The 14,401-nt window shown below is 35.8% G+C and overlaps 1 protein-coding gene across 1 annotated transcript; it reads left to right on the top strand.

Moving 5' to 3' along the window:
• Nucleotides 1–13,330: 13,330 nt before the first annotated feature.
• On the top strand, nt 13,331–13,957 carry LOC103505203 (homeobox protein aristaless-like; the record flags this gene model as incomplete). The annotated part of the gene is made up of 1 exon (XM_008469521.3): nt 13,331–13,957. A coding segment is annotated over one exon (468 nt), but the record flags the coding sequence as incomplete, so codon positions are not given.
• Nucleotides 13,958–14,401: the final 444 nt, after the last annotated feature.

Raw genomic sequence — 14,401 nt, 5'->3', positions numbered from 1 at the left:
TTCTCCCTCTACTCCCTCCCTTTCTTCCCCTCTTCCCCCTCCCTTCTCCATAATGCAATATAAAATATAACACACCATGTCTATATAGGGTGGTTTCACGATTGTGTCTCTTCTAAATTTGACAATTGACATTTTGTCCTGAGACTCCTGAACCTTCGATATTATGGTATCCGTTCAGGTCACACTCCAGTCACTATGGTATCCGTTCAGATCACACTCCACTCTCCAGTCACAGTACATTCAACGAATGGTCAAATCTTTTACAAGTCACGAATTTTCGAATTTTTTTACCAACGACAGATCGATGAGAATACTCCTGTTTAATTAGTGAAACTCGAGCTAGGCCAGCGGATGGTAGAGTATGTAGAGTAGTATAGACTGTTTATGACTATTTACCGGGGATTCCCGGCAAAACTTACTTGATTTTGAACGCCCTGTAAGAAACATACATAGTACCTATGTACATGTACATCTGGGTTCTATGTACAACGAGAGAGCATGCGTGTTATGTGTAATAGTTCCTAGAATGATGTCAGCATTCTTAGGGGAAAGTGAGACCCATGTTACACCCTCCTAAAATAGGGTGCCACTTCCATATTCTTTCTTTCGAGTCAGATGAAAAATTTACACATTTGAGTTTGTCACTTTTATTTGATAACACCATGGTATCTCTTTTAAATAGAATGTAAGCGGCAAATCAAGGCCATCCCGTGTCAGCTGACCAGAAAATCAAGGGTCCCCATTCAGGTACGGTTCCCCTATCACAAACACAGTACAATGTATTACACCGTTTAGTTGTTATCTAGGATGATAAAAGTAAACTTGTAAAATATTTTCAATTCTTGAAAATTGCTCCGAGCTTCACAATACAATGTATTACACCGTTTAGTTGTTATCTAGGATGATAAAAGTAAACTTGTAAAATATTTTCAATTCTTGAAAATTGCTCCGAGCTAAAAGAAAATTCATACCGGGGTTGCTTTCCCCCTAAGATTCCTCTCATAGATTACACAGTCCATGAGTAATTTCATAGCGGAGAACATAATAATTATATGATATTCATATTATTAGCCTGGATTTATTTTATTTTGTTTTTAAAAACGGAGATTTATCGCGACTGTAAAAGAAACTGCACAGCAATTCTACAGCATACTGTACTGTAAAAACAAGTCATAATTTTAAAAAGATTTTTTGAACATCAAAAACGTCAATGTAGGTACTTACTTCGTCATACTCTTCTACCAACAGTGTCGAGGTTGACCAAAAAAAAAAATACTCTGGATTCTGCCGGCTACGACAAAAGGCTACGAAATGTCTGCTATCTTGGTCTTTTGACAGAAAAAGAAGGAGAAGAAGACGAAGAAAAACTAGGTGTCATTTCTGAAAGGCAGTGAAAATCCTTTGTCCGTCATCTCACACACCATTGTGAACCATATCAACTAAAACACAACGCTTTCCCACTGATAAGAAGTCTTATCAACAATACTATTCCAGCACAGTCTAATCAAAAAGTAACTACACCACAAGAACGAAACCCATTTAGAGAACGAACAAAAAGTAAGTAAAGAGAAGGAAGGAGGAAAAAGAATCAAAGAAAAAAAATATAAAAGAGCTTCGCTTTTCCCTGAGCAAAAATAAAAATACAAGAAGTTAGTCCCGGACTTTCTAAGTATGAAGTTAGAGGGTAGAGAAGAAAGGGGTGATAGAGCTTGAGAGGAGGGGAAAATAGATGGGGAGGTAGAGGAGGGGAAAATAAAGGGGTAAAAAGGAGGAGGAGGAGGAAGAGAAGCAAAAGGAGAAAACAGGAAGGAAAACTACCCAAGTTTTGTCCACAACATTGTTTATATCTGTATAAATTATTGTTTATATCTGTATAAGGTCTAGGGAGCCAGGAATAGGTAGGTATAACCCATTGGTCCCTTATTCAGTAGTAGGTCGTGATAGGGCAGGGGTTTCCAACTAGCGGCCCGCGGGCCAGTTGGCCCGCCAGACCATTCTTGTGGCCCGCGAAGCTTTTTGAGATTTGTACAAACTTACTGGAAACTGACCTTCTTTAGTGTTCGGCTACAATCTGGAGAATACTTTTTGAAAAATTTTGCCTGCGGCGCTCAAAATTCGATCTGTAAACTTGGGGGGGGGTGTTCCTACAATGCTCCCCTAAAAACATAATACGTGGCCCGCGAAGTACCTCCCAATGTAGCATGTGGCCCGCATACACATGGAAGTTGGAAACCCCTGTGATAGGGGTTTAGTAATCAAACTATAGACACCTACTGTATTAGCTTCTGACTGTACATTTTTTTCCAACAATGGTTTAGGTAACTATACAATACGAGTATTTCACACGTTGAATATTGATTAAATTTAAGAAGAATATAAAAAAATAAAATAAAAAAAAAATGAAAAGGAAAAAATAAGAAATAAATTTGAGAAGGAAAAAAAATGCAAAACCACAAGAGCCGCCCCCGTAAAAAGGAAAAAATAATAAATAAATTTGAGAAGGAAAAAAATGCAAAACCACAAGAGCCGCCCCCGTGGGAAGAAATTTATTGCCAAAGCTAATTTTTTCTGAAGATACTCCTCTAGGGAGATTCGTTCCCTGAGTTCCCTCTCCTCCATTTTGAATCCCTCCCTCCTTCTCCTCCCATTTGTTGTTTCCCCCTCTTCCAGCTCTTCCCCCTCTTCCTCTTCCAGTTGAGATTAAAAGAAAAATTTATCAAAAAGAAGAAAAAACCTCTTCACCAAGATTTAGGTATACATATTTTAATAAACTCCAAAAGAGGAGAGATAAATAATAACAATCTCGTCCCCCCACCTCCAAATATATTTAAGCGAAAAGAGAGATTTATGGACAAGAAGGAAGCAGGAGAGAAAAAATAAGACAAAGAAGAGAGAAAGAAGAAGAGGGAGGAGGAGAACAGGAAAAAATATGGATAAAGCCGGTCAGAATATTCTGAGATCCCATTTGTTATTTCCTCCCTTCCAGCTCTTCCCCCTCTTCCTCTTCCAGTTGAGATTAAAAGAAAAATTTATCAAAAAGAAAAAAAAAGCTCTTCACCAAAAGATTTAGGTATACATATTTTAATAAACTCCAAAAGAGGAGAGATAAATAATAACAATCTCGTCCCCCCCACCTCCAAATATATTTAAGCGAAAAGAGAGATTTATGGACAAGAAGGAAGCAGGAGAGAAAAAAATAAGACAAAGAAGAGAGAAAGAAGAAGAGGGAGGAGGAGAAAAGGAAGAAAATATGGATAAAGCCGGTCAGATATTCTGGAAATAAAAAGTGATGTAAGAAATAACAACCACCTATTTTGTTATTTCTTACAGTGATGTAAGAAATAACAAAGACTGGAAGAAAGTGGACTATCAGAAGCTGACACCCAAAATAGAAGAGTTTATCACCTGCGAACAAGGAGAGCTGACCCTAACAGGGGACACTGATGTAGGATTAAAGCAAGGGAGATATATAAGAAATAACAACCACCACACCAACCACAACAAGAATGCAGATTTAAATAGGAAACCACCTATTTTGTTATTTCTTACAGTGATGTAATAACAAAGACTGGAAGAAAGTGGACTATCAGAAGCTGACACCCAAAATAGAAGAGTTTATCACCTGCGAACAAGGAGAGCTGACCCTAACAGTGGACACTGATGTAGGATTAAAGCAAGGGAGATATATAAGAAATAACAACCACCAGCACCAACCACAACAAGAATGCAGATTTAAATAGGAGTTGTAAATGGAAAGCGAATGATTGAAGGACAGTAACAAAGAAGATAACAACATAAGAAAGAGTCAGAATTCAAGTAGATTGCAACGAAATGGTCAAAGGAAGATTTTTTTGCTCTCTTCGTGGTTAAGCTAGAAGCTACTAATTGCAACGAAATGGTCATTGCAACGAAATGGTCAAAGGAAGATTTTTTGCTCTCTTCGTGGTTAAGCTAGAAGCTACTAACCAAATTTTCAGAGGTAGGAGTATTAAAAAGGACAGCTCTGGGTATTCTTCAGGACACTTTAAGTAATCCTTGAAAATGAAGCCCCTTTGAAAATTCTACCCACAGCAGAACTGATACAACTTATTGCAATGGCCTAAGGCAAAAATATGAAATAAATAAATCATATACAACTTATATTATACAAGTTGTACCGATGTATAGTTATATACAATACATAGGACACTTTAAGTAATTCTTGAAAATGAAGCCCCTTTGAAAATTCTACCCACAGCAGAACTGATACAACTTATTGAAATGGCCTAAGGCAAAAATATTAAATAAATAAATCATATACAACTTATATTATACAAGTTGTACCGATGTATAGTTATATACAATACAATTTATATTTTACAAGACAGCAACTTATAGGAACGTGATAATCGCTTCGAGAGAGAAAATACAGAAAACCGGGGGATAAACTCTCGTTTCCGCAGATTTATACAAATAAAGCTCCGAATGTTAAGACAATACAAGAAGATGAAAAGGAAAGAGAGAGGAAAAAAGAATTAAGGGAAGATAAAGTCTCGAGGAGGAGAACTATCGATAGTCGGCGCCATCGATAGTTATCGATAGTTTTCAAAAAAACTATCGATAACTATCGATAGTTTTTTTTATTACATATTTTCCTTGTTTCTAAGGGAATATCTTGAATAAAAATATGGTTAAAAAAATAAAAAGAAAGGCCACACCACCCCAAGGCATATTTTCCGTGCGGCTTTCTAAGAAAGAAAAAAGTTTCCCCCCTCAAATGAAAATATGTTCTTGGAATTGAAGATTTCTTTCTTCTTTCCTTTTTGTTCTGAAGGATAATTTTAATAATAATAAAAATTAAACTTAAAAACAAAAGTTCATAATATTTTCTTTCTTTTTTATTAGGTATGTAGATATAATGTGAAAAATTTCTTGACTTCACATAATTTTCATGTTAGAAAAGAATAGAGCCATAATACACAGTTGTGTATTGTTTGAAAAAATAAATTTCAGTAAGAGAAAGAGAGCAGTCATACTACAGGACTACAGGAGTAGGGATAAACCCGTTGAAGGAATTGTAGGAAATTCAAATGAATCTGATCAACTGATCGTGGATTAAAAACTTAAAATTATCTACCTAATCGCTTGCATTCCTTTCCTCATTCCTCGTATTTCGCTAATTCCTAACGTGAGTAATAAAGTAATCCCATTCCACTATTCTTTTATTCCACTGTTTTCCCCGATACTCGCAAGTTTTGCTGCCATTTTCGCCAAAAAGATCAACAAAAAATACGAAATACCTAATTACACATCTTACCCCTACTGTTGTGATGGCCCATTGGTTATCCTCTATCATATTGACTAAAGAAATGAAAACACAGGTGATTGAATTTTGAATTTTGTTTTATTTCCTATTTACGTTTCACAATTCTGGCATTTTTAGTTTCTCCTTGAATATTTTCCCGTTTGGACTTTGAGGGCTCATTTTGAAGCTAATCTTCATACCTACTGTGTTCAACAAATACGTAATACCTAATTACACATCTTACCCCTACTGTTGTGATGGCCCATTGGTCATCATATTGACTAAAGAAATGAAAACACAGGTGATTGAATTTTGAATTTTGTTTTATTTCCTATTTACGTTTCACAATTCTGGCATTTTTAGTTTCTCCTTGAATATTTTCCCGTTTGGACTTTGAGGGCTCATTTTGAAGCTAATCTTCATACTGTGTTGGGAATTTTGAGGATTTATTTTGAATTTAGAATCTTCATAACTTCTGAAGTTTGGAACATTTCTTGTGCAATTTGGAATTTCAAACCCTTTTGACGGCGCGAACGACATGTACAAAAACATTGTTAAAGCGCCCAATGGAAAAAAAAAAAAAAAAAAAAACCCTTTTACTGTGTTGGGAATTTTGAGGATTTATTTTGAATTTAGAATCTTCATAACTTCTGAAATTTGGAACATTTCTTGTGCAATTTGGAATTTCAAACCCCTTTGAATTTCGATGATTTCTTCTAAATTTTCAATCTTCATATAGGTACCTTCTTCAATTTTGAGAATTTCTTCTGAATTTAGAATTTCTATACCTTCTTGAATTTTGAGAAATTTTGCTAAATTTAAAATCTTCATACCTTCTTGAATTTTGAGGATTTCTTCTGAATTTAGAATTCCATACCTTCTTGAATTTTGAGGAATTTCGCTAAATTTAGAATCTTCATACCTTCTTAAATTTTGAGGATTTCTTTTGAAATTGCATACCTTCTAGAATTTTGAGGATTTATGCTAAATTTAGAGTCTTCATACCTTCTTGAGTTTGAATCTTCATACCTTCTTGAATTTTGAGGATTTCTTCTGAATTTAGAATTCCATACCTTCTTGAATTTTGAGGAATTTTGCTAAATTTAGAATCTTCATACCTTCTTGAATTTTGAGGATTTCTTCTGCATTTAGAATTTTCATACCTTCTTGAATTTTGAGGATTTCTTTTGAAATTGCATACCTTCTAGAATTTTGAGGATTTATGCTAAATTTAGAGTCTTCATACCTTCTTGAGTTTTAAGGATTTCTTCTAAATTTAGAATTTTCATACCTTCTTGAATTTTGAGAATGTCTTTTGAAGTTGCATACCTTCTGGAATTTTGAGGATTTCGTTTGAATTTAGACATTAATTGCCTTCTGAAACGTTGAGGATTCTTGAAGAATTTTGAAGATTCATACATTCTGAAATTTGGAAGATTTCTTCTAGAATTTTGAATATTCATCATAATGTCTGGAATTTTGAAGATGGTCACCTTTTGAGATTTTGAGGGTTCTTGAAGAATTTTGAAAATTGTCACCTTTTGAAATTTTGAGTATTCTTGAAGAATTTTGAAGATTGGCACCTTTTGAAATTTTGAGGATTCTTGAAGAATTTTGAAGATAGACATCTCTTGAAATTTTGATGATGCTGTTCACTTTTACAAAATTCACCTTGGGGCTGTTATTGTTAATTATTTAATTTTAGTGCCTTCAACTGAGAAATGTCTATGGAGCCAAAAGCAAAGAGCATAGAGCTTTTTACTCTCGGGTTCTACGTATGCGGTTTGAAGTCGTCGATTTGTTCTACCTGCTCGATGCTCTAAGCAGTCTAAGCTCTATTATGCTCTATGCTCTTCGCTTCACTCTGTTTTTAGCCTTAGTAAAACTTTGATCTTTCCAATTAGGTAAAAAATCAATATAGGTTCCTATTTGTCTTTTTATCCTTTTAATGATGATTATGGTGACAACACAGGCTGTCATTTAATTGTCAAACCTAGGCTCACTGGTAAGGCTTAATAATATTCTAAGCTGTTTGATTCTCTTTAGGTTTTAAGAACACACGACCACCTCTTAGATAAGTATCTAGGATTTACAGTGATTGAGTATCTAATAATTAATAAGTTCTCAGTAATACCTGGGTACATATAATACATAATAATCTTACATATGAGTGGTTCAGTGAACTGTAGACCTCACTCGGAAAGGCCTCTATAATAAGGGGGCCCCGAAATTGAATGAGAAAATGTCCTTCACGTCTTGAACATATATTTGCCAAATTTCATCAAAATTGGATAAATCAGTCAACAGTTTGGCGAAAAAACGTAGGTAGGTACAAGGTAAATGAAAAATCGTCACGTTAAAACTTCAAACTTAAACCGTTCGTTCAGGCTTTGTAGATATAATCTATCTATTAAAATCGGATTATGATAACAAAGATTTCTCTCTATTTCCTCTACATAATATGGTTGAAAGAGGATATGTATTTATTTCAACCTTTTGCTGTGCTGTGGAGACAATAGGATCGTGGAGCGTTGACTCGAAAGTTTGGCTGAACCATTTGGACAAGAAATTGTTTGATAAGATTCTCACGGGAGAATCCCGTTCCAAACATTTTCTTGCTCAAAATATTGGTCTGTAATAAATTAATTGTGAACATGCATTGAAGAGTGACGGAACGTAGTGAAAATTATTAAGGAGCGCGGTAGCGCTCCGCCCCGCCAAGTCAAGAAAGTTTGACCGCTACAAGAGTACAGGACGTATAAAGATAAAGGCAAAGTTATGTATGTAAGTAGTATGTACGTACCTATAACAAATGTATATTACGAGTATCTATGTATAACAATTTGTATCCCTATCCATAATACTTTTTGTTGAAAAGATCTCATTACAAACAATAAACAATCAAATCAGCCAAGGTTTCTTGTAGCGGAAAATAAAATGGGGAGATATTTCAAAAAGAAGGTTTCGCTTTACTATTTGGGCCCCCTCGGTTTATTTTTTGCTCCTAAATGTAGTAACAATACACTGGAAATGATGAAATCTAATTAAGTAATGGCTGAAATTTTCACATTTTGGTATTCATGTCCAGTGTCCACCCTATTTTAATCCACACAGTATCAATTAAATTATCGTCTTATCCTAGATACTTTGATATGGACGATGGAAAAGGAAAACCCAGAGTTCTTTTCATAACACATTACATCTCATTAGGTACACCAAACTATAATCACCCAGCACAATGAAAATTAAATTTAATTAAATAAAGTTAATTAAATGAGAGTGACTTTGTAAAAAATATCAAACAATATAATACCTACCTGCCTATAGGTAGAGGTTGCGAAGTAGATATCGATAATTCGATTTTGATTTCAAATAAATCATCGATTGTTGTACGATTTTTTTTAAGTTTTGAAAATCACTAAATGCCGAGGATTTCACGTTATTTATAAGTACCTACCTACCTATTGCATATACTTTCATAAGTAGGTATAGATATATCTATGTGCATAAGTACAAAGTACTTACATACTTACCTATCTAAGTTCCTACTAATAAATAATAACCTACATCCATAGGTAGGTACCTATAATAATTTGAGTATATCTTGATGTTTATCCACATATATGTAGATATGTATCCAGCTTGTACGTAAGTACTTGGTATCTACACTCGTGGTTACAATTACGCACGGTGAATTATCTGGACATTCTTTAAATCTCTATTTAATTATACCTACATTAATAAATGAGGTATGTTAAATATTATATTAGATAAATTAAGCCATAATCTCTCTGCACATGTTAACATGCATGCTTCCACGTATTTCCCTTCATACGGATTCTAATCAGGGCCTTCCTCAGTGGCTGGGTTCCGGAACTCTATATCAGAACCTCGACACTTTTAACCCAATAATAGAGTTGTTCAACCCTAAAACTTGTGACACTCGATCACTCATTTTTTACATGGTTTTACTTAACTTGAGATATCTCTTGTTGTTCGTTTGGATCAAATCTTGTAACGTTTGGATCAAATCTTGTAACGTTTGGATCAAATCTTGTAACGTTTGGATCAAATCTTGTAACGTTTGGATCAAATCTTGTAACTTTTGGATCAAATCTTGTAACGTTTGGATCAAATCTTGTAACGTTTGGATCAAATCTTGTAACGAAATATTTAGAGTCACTTCTACTATTCCGATTGATTAGAATTTTTTCTCTGTGTACTCGTAGGTATTTCATTTTCCTCTTTTGGGGACGACAGCTGTGGTTCAAGGTCCCGGGCCCCCTTGACGAAATGACCCCCTTCCCCCCCTAGGAACGGGCCTGATTTCTAATTAATCAGCTGACTGACTAGACTAGAGTGATTGACATGCTGTGCTAAGCCCAATCCAAGCACAGTAGCATTACACACCATGTCGTATGAGGAACTTACTCTTAACTGTACAACTGTTATGGATTTACTAATACACTTTATTATTACACCTGATATATATGATACATATATCCATTATTTATTTACTCAATTATGAATGGCAGTTATTTTGACGCATATCTCGCTAATCCAATAAAATTAGACCATGTAGGTAATGTATATAGATAGTTACCTGTATGCTTAAGTCCATCATGTAGGTATAGGTATAGTAAGGTGCGTCCACACTGTCCACACATAGACAACCGGGCATCGTTCGACGTCGAGTGAACCGTTCACACTGCTTCGATAACATAGATTCACTTCGTCGATTGACTATGTTTGGACGCATATTTACAGATTATTGTATGTGACTTGCACATGCTCTATTTTAATTCTGAAAATTCTGCCTCGATTTCAAGTAATTTTCCTGAGAGAGGGGAAAAATTCTGAACTGAATTTTGTAAAATTAATATTGTTTGTTGGTTTGTTGGCATGAGTACAAGTTCCCTCCTTACCTCTGGTTGAGATGGAGTGCATATGTGCATTATTCATTTCGTCTCTCACGATCCTGAATATTGTACTACCTAGTTGAGTGTAAATTTAATCAATTAAAATCAATCAAAAGACGATTGTGATAAATAATAGTAGAACAGTACAATTAAATTAAACGTAAAAATCTGCATATTTTCTTAGAGGGCTTTTGGTCTGTCAGATCCAAGCCCGCATAGTGTGTGGAGTCTCATTTCTTAAATTTGCTTTTCTTTGTGTCCTTTTAAGAAAACATTGTAGTTTCCTTTAAAAATGTTGTCAACTTTGACTATAATTTTCCATTCGCCTTCAAATTTTACTTCTTTGTGGAGAGAATTTCTTTTTAGTCCGTCCTTCCTTTATTATTACTAATAATAAAAGGTATATAGTGGACGGACTATTGTATTCGCTTCGGTGTCGTCTGTCAGTCGGTCTGTCTGTCGGTCTGTCGGTCGGTCTGTCCCCATAGAAGGTACCTACCTACCTATGTATCTCATCTTAATTTCAATAAAGACATTAAAAGTAATGGCGAGGTAATTTAATTTTAATCATAATGAAGTAGGCACTATCAAAGTGATTCAAATTAAAAGTAATGAAATATGTAGGTAATATGAAAGTAATTTAAATTGAAAATATTATAAAAAGTAATGAAGACATCAAAAAAGTACTTATCCACACCTAGGTGTATGCATTTAACATTAGGTAGGTAGGTACTTATTAAGTATCTACTAACTTATTATACCAAATCTCATTACGATGAAGTACCTAAGTATTCTTGGGGGCTCGATTAGTCCAGTGGTAATGCGATTGCTTGTCCTGCAGAAGGTCCTGGCTTTGATTCCCAGAGTCAACAAAAAATTTGCTCTTGATGTATTTCTATTGGAAATTTTTCAACGGGTTACTTTCTGGTGTTCTCGTGTTGAACTCCTAAAGAGAAGTATTGTATCTCTTCTTGCCCATCCGATAAAAGACTACGGGACGGGCATGCTATGACACAGAACACCTTACCAACCTCCTTATCAAAGACATTAGGACATGCGTACGTACCTCCCTACCTGATTATATTATTGTCAATATTCTTCCTCATTAGTCAATTACCTAAATACTCGTACCTACCTTTGTACCTATATACCTAATGAGGTACCTATAGGTACCTAAATCTCTTTCAATAACGCCTAAATGACTACTATTGGGCGGGATAGAAACGGTAAATTAGTCAAATTATTGCTAATATTTCGTACATGGTTCTACAACATACGAGTATACTATAATTGAAACAAGGAAAATATTGGTTGAGATTAGGAAACCCCGGTTAGGTGGAAGAGCTCACAGGTGTGAGAAAACCCTGGCCAATGAATAAATAACGCCTGAAAAGGTGTATTTTCCTCTCGGGAAACTATCGGAAAGGGGGCCTGAAATAGTGCCTGTACTAAACCATGTAGGAAATAGCTCCTGTACTAAACCATGGGAAATCTAATCCCTGAATCGGTTCCGTTTTCGAAAGTTGGATTAAAATAAAAAAAAATACTGCCAGCCTAGTTAGCTTAGTTGGTAGTGCGTCTGCCTTGTAAGCGCTAGGCCGCGGGTTCGATTCCCGCCCGGAGCGGATTTTATACTGAAGGGATAATGTTCGTTCTCGGAACGGCTGGCTTTCTCCTATCCTGTCTTTCTTCTCTCTTCTATTTCGGGACGATAAGACCATAGCAGTTACAGTTCCCTCTGTCAAACCTCTTAAAAAAAAAAATACAGTCGAAATTAGGTAAAGTTTTATTATTCAAATATTTAGGCAAACATTTACTTTAGACAGTACTCACTAACACCTATTCAACAATCAAAAACTCCATCCACAGACACATAGCAATCCCTTCTTCACATTTAAACAATACTCGTATATCTGTAGTGGTGGATGATGATCATAAATGAATTATTTTTAGGAAAACCACAGAAACCAGAAAATAATAGAGAACCGAAAAAAAAAAAAAAAAAAAAAAAAAAAAAAAACTACACAGTTGGTCTACTCGTGATTGGAGAGCTGACTTGTCCTACTTTGAACTTTTTCTTTCACAACAATCAATGCATTGTTTAATGTACCTGATTCCCATAAAAATAATTACCAGCTTGCTGGCTTGTACTTTTAACTTGTTTTACTTTGGTAGTAATTTATTGTAGTAATTCAGTGCTACTAAGGATGAGTATGGCGGAGGAGTGTGTATAATGAAAGTGAGTTCTGCCAGAGTCAGTGAATGTTGATTGTTGATACTCCTGAGGAACACACAGATTACTGGCAACCACTGAAAGTGTTTTTCCGATTTGGAACTACGTCAATGTTTGTAGCGTTTTTTGAAGATGTTCACAGGATAAGTGCCAGGAGTCAGGAGTACAGATATCAACAGCTCCAATAAGTAAATATTCCTAGATGTAAATACGAGATACGAGATGACCTCAAAATAAAGACACCAAATAAATTAGTTGGCTCTCGGTAATGAAGAAATTCACCATTGACAATGATAATGAATAAAGTTGTAGGAACAAATCTCATGTTACCTCGGCTATAAATATGCAACCTATCAGAGATAATGCTGATCCGTGTAATTTACTGATGGTGTGAGTGTGATGGCCAAATAAGATAATGATGTCTCAAATGAAAGGATCGAGCTGATAGCGAAGAGAATGTTGACCACAGTCAAGACGAAGCTGCTAACAAGATGAATGCGTTTAGCTCCAACTTGAATGCATGACTTAATGACATTAACCTATACTTGGAGACAATCGTAACCTAGAAAGTTGACATTTCGCTGACCAACTCGCTGCTCTCAGTAGATTGGACATCAGAAACATAGGTATAGACACCAGACTATAACGAGTGCAGAACAAATTACAAACAAGAGTCATTGGAAATAGATGTTTCACTATATTATGAAAAAAAACGGGCTTTTTTTCCAATAGATGACGCTTTAAACGTTAAACTTTGACCCGTTCCCACAAGTACAATACTAAACTTCTAGTACATACACGAGGTACGGTTTGAAGTACAGTTTTAAACATGAAGAGGCTTTCTCTCAATTTTTGTTGAATCAAACGATTTACCGGTGTGACTGAAAACGTACATCACTCTCCTCCGCCTCTTCCGCCATCGCCCCCTCCCTCCCCAACCCTTTCACCAACCTCGGCTTCAACCTGAGGAAACCTTTCGACACGTTCCGCTACCCTCAGCTCCCCCCGGGGCCAATGTTCCTCGGACCGCCCCCCCACTTCCCTCGACCGCCTCCCCTACTCAACCACCTGGCTAATTACAGTACGAGCGGCTCGTTTCAAAGTCTCCTCGCCAACATTTCCGCCGCTCAGCAACAACAACACCAACAGATGCAAACCAAACTCCATTCCCCAGCCACCTCCAGTCCCGTAGGGTCAGAGGAGGCACTGTCCCCCTCTATAGAGCCGCCACTGTCTTCACCAGAGTCCCCCTCATCTGATATAGATAGGAGGAGCTCTAGTATAGCGACACTGCGGCTCAAGGCAAGGGAACATGAGATGAAACTGGAGATGCTACGTAAGAATGCAGATCTCGTCAGCTAATAGTTCCTTTGGACTAAAAGTTCCTCTGGACTACTAGTCCATTTGGACTGAATGCTCTTTCAAACATTACTGATCCGTAGTCTCAATATCTAGCCTAGACTGTAAAGCGCAATTGACATCTCCACTAATCACTAATAGTAGGAACTGAAACCACACAGCTCACACACTATGAGAGGATCAAGTGAGCCAAACATTCTCTCAATGTTCAGATATTCACATTGGTGTAACTGTGACATCTCCACTATTATTGGTGGAGATGTCAAAATCACTTGTAAACTTAAAGTGAGAATGAAAATTGATATGCTGTTCACTTTTACAAAATTGTTATTGTTAATTATTTAATTTTAGTGCCTTCAACTGAGAAATGTCTGCAATAATATACATAAATTAATGTACTTATTCACTTGGATTGTTTGTGTAAATTGTAATATAAATAAAATGTCTTTAGTAGGTATGTACTTATCTCTAGGATTTTAATGATGTGAGCTTTTGTGATATAGGTATCTACCTGCTACCTCTAAGCTGTTTGTAAGCTTTCATTATAACACTGTACTTAATTATTATTGTAATTTATTACATCATTATTATAAGTGGGAGTAGTAG

This window comes from Diaphorina citri, unplaced genomic scaffold, assembly GCF_000475195.1.
Source record: "Diaphorina citri unplaced genomic scaffold, Diaci psyllid genome assembly version 1.1 scaffold156, whole genome shotgun sequence".
Lineage (NCBI taxonomy): Eukaryota > Metazoa > Arthropoda > Insecta > Hemiptera > Psyllidae > Diaphorina > Diaphorina citri.
The sequence above is the reverse complement of the archived record's forward strand: the minus strand, read 5'-3'. Positions and strand labels throughout refer to the sequence as shown.